This window comes from Euleptes europaea, chromosome 6, assembly GCF_029931775.1.
Source record: "Euleptes europaea isolate rEulEur1 chromosome 6, rEulEur1.hap1, whole genome shotgun sequence".
NCBI classification, from domain to species: Eukaryota; Metazoa; Chordata; class Lepidosauria; order Squamata; family Sphaerodactylidae; genus Euleptes; species Euleptes europaea.
In genome coordinates, this window is record NC_079317.1 from 73,612,134 (window position 1) to 73,618,304 (window position 6,171).

Below are 6,171 nucleotides of genomic sequence, written 5' to 3' on the forward strand. Positions count from 1 at the left end.
TGAAAAGAAATAGGAAAACCACAGTCATTCATGCAGGCTTGTTTTTTTCACTGCCCTGGTACCTGGCTTTCTGGTTTGAAGAGTTCAAACACAATGTGGTCTCTAGGAGAGTAGGAAAGTGTTAAGACAGAATAAAGTTCAGGAAGCCAGACTAATCAAGATAATCAAATAGATTTTACAACAGAAGAGATTTGATCTGGTAGGTCTTTCTTTCCACAGTGTTTCACCAATGATCGATGGATTGGGAAACACTATTTTGATTCTATATAAGTAGGATGTCCCAGCCAGAACCTCTCTGTATGAGTTTGTTCTGTTATACACTGGGTATTGTGGGGATCCTTTGGAAATGTATGAACCCATAAGAATGTGAGTCACTTGTTGATTTTGCTGGTGTGTGAATTGCCCCTTATCCCTATAATGCTAGCTCCAATGCACATCTATGTAGAGTTATTACTGTATTCTCAGTCCCATCCCCTTGGTGATGACTTTTATCCTGGGTAATGCATGATACAGCTACAAACATGTTTGGCCTTTAACAGCCTATAAAACTGGGATCCGTTCCCCCTTTATCTAAATGTGGCCTGTGATATCTCTTGACTAAACGATATAACTCTAAATGTGATCCTAGTTAGATTGTAAATAAATAAATTGTTACATAACGGAAGTGGTGTAGATCAGTGGTTCCCAGCATGGGGGGGGGGCTAGGGATGTCGGGGGGGCATAGAGTTATTCAAGAGGTTCATGATGCATTGACATTTTGAACTTCTTTTGGATGTTTTTGAACTTTTTGTCAATAGGTATTTTCTCAAACAATGGTTACTAATAGCACAACTACTATCATGGGGGTAGGGTGGGGGTAGGAGGTCCATTAAAATGTTTTATGTTAAAAAGGGATCCTTATGCTCAAGAAGGTTGGGAGCCACTGGTGTAGATGATGACCACCATCCAAACATCATTCAAAATGAAGTTCTATATCCCTGTGTTGTCCTGCATCCTAAAAAAGCTTGCATTCCCAGTACAGATTGTATAACATTCTTAACTTTCTGAAAAAAGTGCTTAAATTAAAAAGTGAAAAAGAGCACGTCATAAGCATGTTTTCAGGGAGAGCACAGGACATGAATATTTTCAGTAAATAAATACACCTCTTGTCTGAAAATGTTTTCTTTCCCCATCCCCACACCCTTTTCTTTTCCTTTTCCTCGTTTTGTATTAGACAAGCAGCTGGGGAAAATGCACAAGAGAAAACAAAATCTAGAACAAATGACAGCTTGGGGAACTCCAAACACTTCAGATTTCTGAGCAGCAAAATCTGACTTCTCCCCCTGCTTTTCTCCAGCAGGCTCCTAGCTAGGCACAATGTCCTGATAGCTACAACATTATTCACACATCTGTCATATCAGGAAGTTGGCTGGTCACCCTAGTAAAGGAGTGATGATTGGTACAAACAGCATTATGAAATCAGTACACTGCTTGTGAGGAACATGGGAGATACATCAGGTCAGGTAAGTGCTTGCAAAGATTATTTGGGGGTTGTGTCTGCCATTTAGATTAAAGCCAGCTAGTGTTTCAAACCCCAAACTGATCTACAGTCATTGTGTGGGTTAATAATATTTTGTTGCAGTCATAGACCAGTAAATATAATATTGCATTGCTAGGCTACAAATCCAAAATCTCAAACTACAGTCATTAGAATATCAAAAATTTCTTGGGAAACTAACATTAGATGTATGGACGGTATTGTCAGTATGTTTGATCATAACTTCTGGAACAAGAAATGCTGCTAGTGAGGAAAAATGAGCAGCATGGTGTCATTTTTGTGGTGTTTTCTGAGATTTAGGTTTATATTATATTTCTATGATATAGGTTTATATTATTTATTTCAGACCACCTTAGCCTACTTAGGGTCATGTGTATGTCTATCATTTGCATTCCCTACATTTGACTGGCTGTTAACACACTGAATTTGAGTTGTGGGGTGATATGAAAATTTATTCTGTAGTGAGTGCTCTGGGATGGTTCCTTCACACATGCAGGCTACCACATTATGTTGCAGTGAAGAGGCAAGCATGCATCTGTGAGCCAGCTGCACATGGGAGCATCTCCCAAACAAGTGTGGACTGTAGCCCTTATTTCTTACAATCCCAGGGAATTCTCTTTAGCCTCACTTTCCCCCCTTTTATCTTGAACAGCAAGCAGAATCAGACTTTTGTGGCAGTACTGACCCCCTCCTGGACACCATCCAAAGGACTCTGATCCCAGGGACTTTTCTGGTCATCCTGTTTGTGGGTCTGCTGTTGAACCTCTCCATCATCTGGATCCTCTTTTTCCGTATGAAGCGCTGGAACAGAAGCACCGTTTTCCTCTGCAACTTGGTGTTTGCTGATATCACATGGCTCTTAACCCTTCCTTTCCTGATCTACTACCACTTCAACCAGCTACACTGGATCTTTGGAAAAGCCTTATGCAAGATGACACGCACCGCCTATCATCTGTCCTATTACTGTAGCATTTACTTTGTCACTTGCCTGAGCATGGACCGGTACTTAGCCATCGTGCACCCGCTGAAGTCCCTGTGGATGTTAAACAAACAACATTCCCTGTGGATTTGCTGTTGCATTTGGACTGTGACTGGATTGGTCAGCTTGCCTGTCACTTACGTCGTAGGAACACAGACTTGCCCAAACAACAAAACCATTTGTTCCCTCTATGTATTTTCTAGCTCCACCTATATCACCCTTCCGCTCTCTGTGTGCTGCTCGATGGCTGGTTGCTTCCTGCCTTTCGTGGCTATTTGTTACTGTTACTGCAGCAGCGTTAGAAAGCTGCAAGAGGCTGGTCCTCATCGCTTTCAGAAAAGGGACAAACTCACCAAGCTCATGTACTCAGCCTTGATCTCGTTTGCTCTTTTGTACTTCCCTTACCACTTCTCGAGAAATACCTGCATCTTCTTGAGAACGGTACGGCCTGATGATGCCCAGTCCATCCAGCGAGCTGACACCCTGTTCCTTGTGGAGATGGCCATCTGTAGCCTGAACACCTGCCTTAATCCCCTTTTCTGTTTCTTGGCTGGAGGGGATTTTCGAGAGGAAGTATGCAAGTTGGCATCCCCGCTGTGTAACCTCAAATGCTGGTGGAATCGACGCCAGTTGGCATGTGTGTATCCAGTGTAAATCTTCTCTAAAGAAAAGGGACCATTTGTGTAGGTGTAAACCCCGAGAACAAGAGGTGACCTAGCAACCCTAATTGTGGCTCTGTCTCTGTGGAATGGGCTCTCTGGAGAGGCAAGAATGGTCCCCTCCTTGGAGAACGTCTGGAGGCACTGCAAGGCCAGCCTGTTTGCCAAGGCATTTGAAGGAGTTTGAACAGCAGGCTGTTCATTATTGTTGGGGATTCAATGCGAGTTCCATTTCTGTCTAGGCAGTTAAAGGGTTAATTTGTTTATATCAACAGTTTAGTTAGTCTCAAGATGATGATGTAATAACAGATGTCAGTATTCTATTGGTTAGCAATTCGCCATTGCAAACATGCCTAAAGTCATGGAGTCAGAATTGTCTTTATTGCCCTGTTTCTTTGTTTAGGGCAGGTGTCTTTAGCAGTTTGAATCTCACAGATGCAAGATGCTTGTTTCAGCTCTCTTGAGCTGGGACACAAACAAAGAGATTTAAGCCATAGTACCTGCTAGAATCTCTAGCAAGTTTTATAGGGAACTAGATAGTAAAGATTGTTATTTTTTTTCATCCCACGTAACCTACCCTGTTTAGGAAAGTAAAGGATTTTTGTTTGATTAAGAAAAAGTCTTTGACTCTGTTTTATTGTGTGCTCTGACCTGACTCTTTCTAACCACAATCATGATTCCATGGGCCTAATAATCCAACAATTATTCTATGTATTTATTGAGAATTTATTGAGAATGTTTTTATTGAGAATGTTTTTACAGTGCCTTTCACAGAAATTGCCAACGCAGTTTATAAAATAAAACAAAAATAAAAACCTAAAACATTAAAAAGTTGTTAATTAAATCCTGGCATTAAAGGTTACTTTTCATGAATTCAAACTGCATTATATTACAGCTCTGTGCATGTGCATTCTCACACAGCCTGCTGGGAGTTCTAGTCGCCCCTTCCCCACAAACCTGTTGTCGCTGCACGCTGCTTAGAAGCCAATTTTGTCAATAAATACTGAGCAGATCAGTCAATCAGCCATTGATTAAAAATAAACTGTTTTTGTTTTTATAAACGAACCATTTGTATTAATTTTTGTCTGTGTTACTGAAGTTATTTTGTGCATGCACATTTTTGCACAAGTTTATGAGAGTTCCCCCAGCCCAATCTAATTATCAGACCCAGCCGTCTATGCCACAAGGGGGAAATCCGTTGCACATACTGCATAGATGCAAGAGTGTCCTCAAGACTTCCCTACAAAGATTTCTGTATAGATGGAAACGCTACATGCGAAAAGGGCTATATGGGAGTCTCTTCTATGGAAATGAATGGGAAAGTTGAGACTGGATGTAAAGTATGGAAGATGCTTCATTTCAGGACTCATTTATCCACCAATCCTCCTTGAAGTTTAGGCCCATCAACAAAAATCCAGGTGCTTTAAGGTGAGCAGCAATACATAATGAAGACAGCATATCTGCGGTGGGATAATGTTTCATTATGAGTGGTGCAATCCATTTTATGCCACCTCCTTGTACTAACTAAGCAGAAGGAGTGACAGAACAGAGCCAGGTGGCTGGAATTAGAGGAAGCCCCGTCTCACTTTGCAAACTCTGAGATGGATTTTAGCATCAAAAGGCATGCATAACTCTGTAGTAAATATACATTGAGAAACTGTAATCAAAAATGAGGTTTTGATATTATTTTCCCCTCAGATGCAAACATCTTTCAGCACCTTTGTTCAGAAGCAGTGGAAGATCCATTCAGGAGAGCCTGTTTGATGCAGCGGTTAGAGTGTTGGGCTAGGATCTGGGGAACCCAGGTTTGAAGCCCCACTCTGCCATGGAAGCCTGCAGATGACCTTGGGCCAGTCACACACTCTTAACCTAATCTACCTCACAGGGTTGTTATGAAGATAAAAAGGAGGAGAAAAGAATGATGTAAGCCATTTTGAGTCCTTATTGCAGAGAAAAGCACAGAACAAATGGAAAATGTCTTCCCCATCCTACATATACCCCATCAGTATATATCAAGAACCCAATGTGGCAAAATGCACCCCCAGAACTGTTGCACGAAAATAGTGTGGGTGGGATACTTAAGCACCCTCTTCCCACATGCCACAATCCTGATCTGAATTGGGCCCCGCACTCCTAGGAATTATATTCCTAGTCAGGAATTTGAAACACACATCTGATTGAAAGTCCTTATGATAGACCTGGCTGCAACCTGAGGTCTCTGTAGCATGTAGTCACAATCTGACTCATGTTTGACCTTGAGTAGGTGATGAATTGCAGCATTCCAACATATTTAGATATCTGTAGTTAAATTCCAGCTGTGGTTAATTATGTAACTCCCTTTGTCTTCCTTCTCCTAACCTGCAGAAGAAGATTGTTGATCTCCTTAAAAAGGTAAAGGTCCCCTGTGCAAGAACTGGGTCATTCCTGACCCATGGGGTGACGTCACATCCCGACGTTTACTAGGCAGACTTTGTTTACAGGGTGGTTTGCCAGTGCCTTCCCCAGTCATCTGCACTTTACCCCAGCAAGCTGGGTACTCATTTCACTGACCTCGGAAGGATGGAAGGCTGAGTCAGCCTTGAGCCGGCTACCTGAAACCAACTTCTGTCGGGATTGAACTCAGGTTGTGAGCAGAGCTTGGACTGCAGTACTGCAGCTTACCACTCTGTGTCACAGGGCTCTTTACCTTTACAAAGAGATCGTGTTGATCTCTTTACCTTTACAAAATAGTCTGGGATGATTATTATTCTGATATCAGTGTTGAGTTTACTTGATTCTTGAATGTTCACTGTAACACAAGTAGATGCACTGATCGCTCTTCATGCCCTGAAATTTAGAGCCAGTTTCATTACTCCAGGTAAAGCTAATGGAAAGACCTAGCTCTTGGCTTTGTCACAGGAAGGTTAACATTCCAAATATCCTTACTGATGGCAATTCCCTCTAGTGTGTGTATAATGGCCATGTGAACATCGTCCCATGGGCATACAGCTACACCT

At 41.9% G+C, this 6,171-nt stretch overlaps 1 protein-coding gene across 1 annotated transcript; it reads left to right on the top strand.

Moving 5' to 3' along the window:
* The first annotated feature begins 1,481 nt into the window (after window positions 1–1,481).
* Window positions 1,482–3,170, top strand: LOC130479530 (P2Y purinoceptor 1-like). Its single transcript, XM_056851929.1, has 2 exons — window positions 1,482–1,502; window positions 2,190–3,170. Exons 1-2 carry the CDS (start codon window positions 1,482–1,484, stop codon window positions 3,168–3,170), a joined length of 1,002 nt encoding a protein of 333 aa, XP_056707907.1.
* The last annotated feature ends 3,001 nt before the right edge of the window (window positions 3,171–6,171 follow it).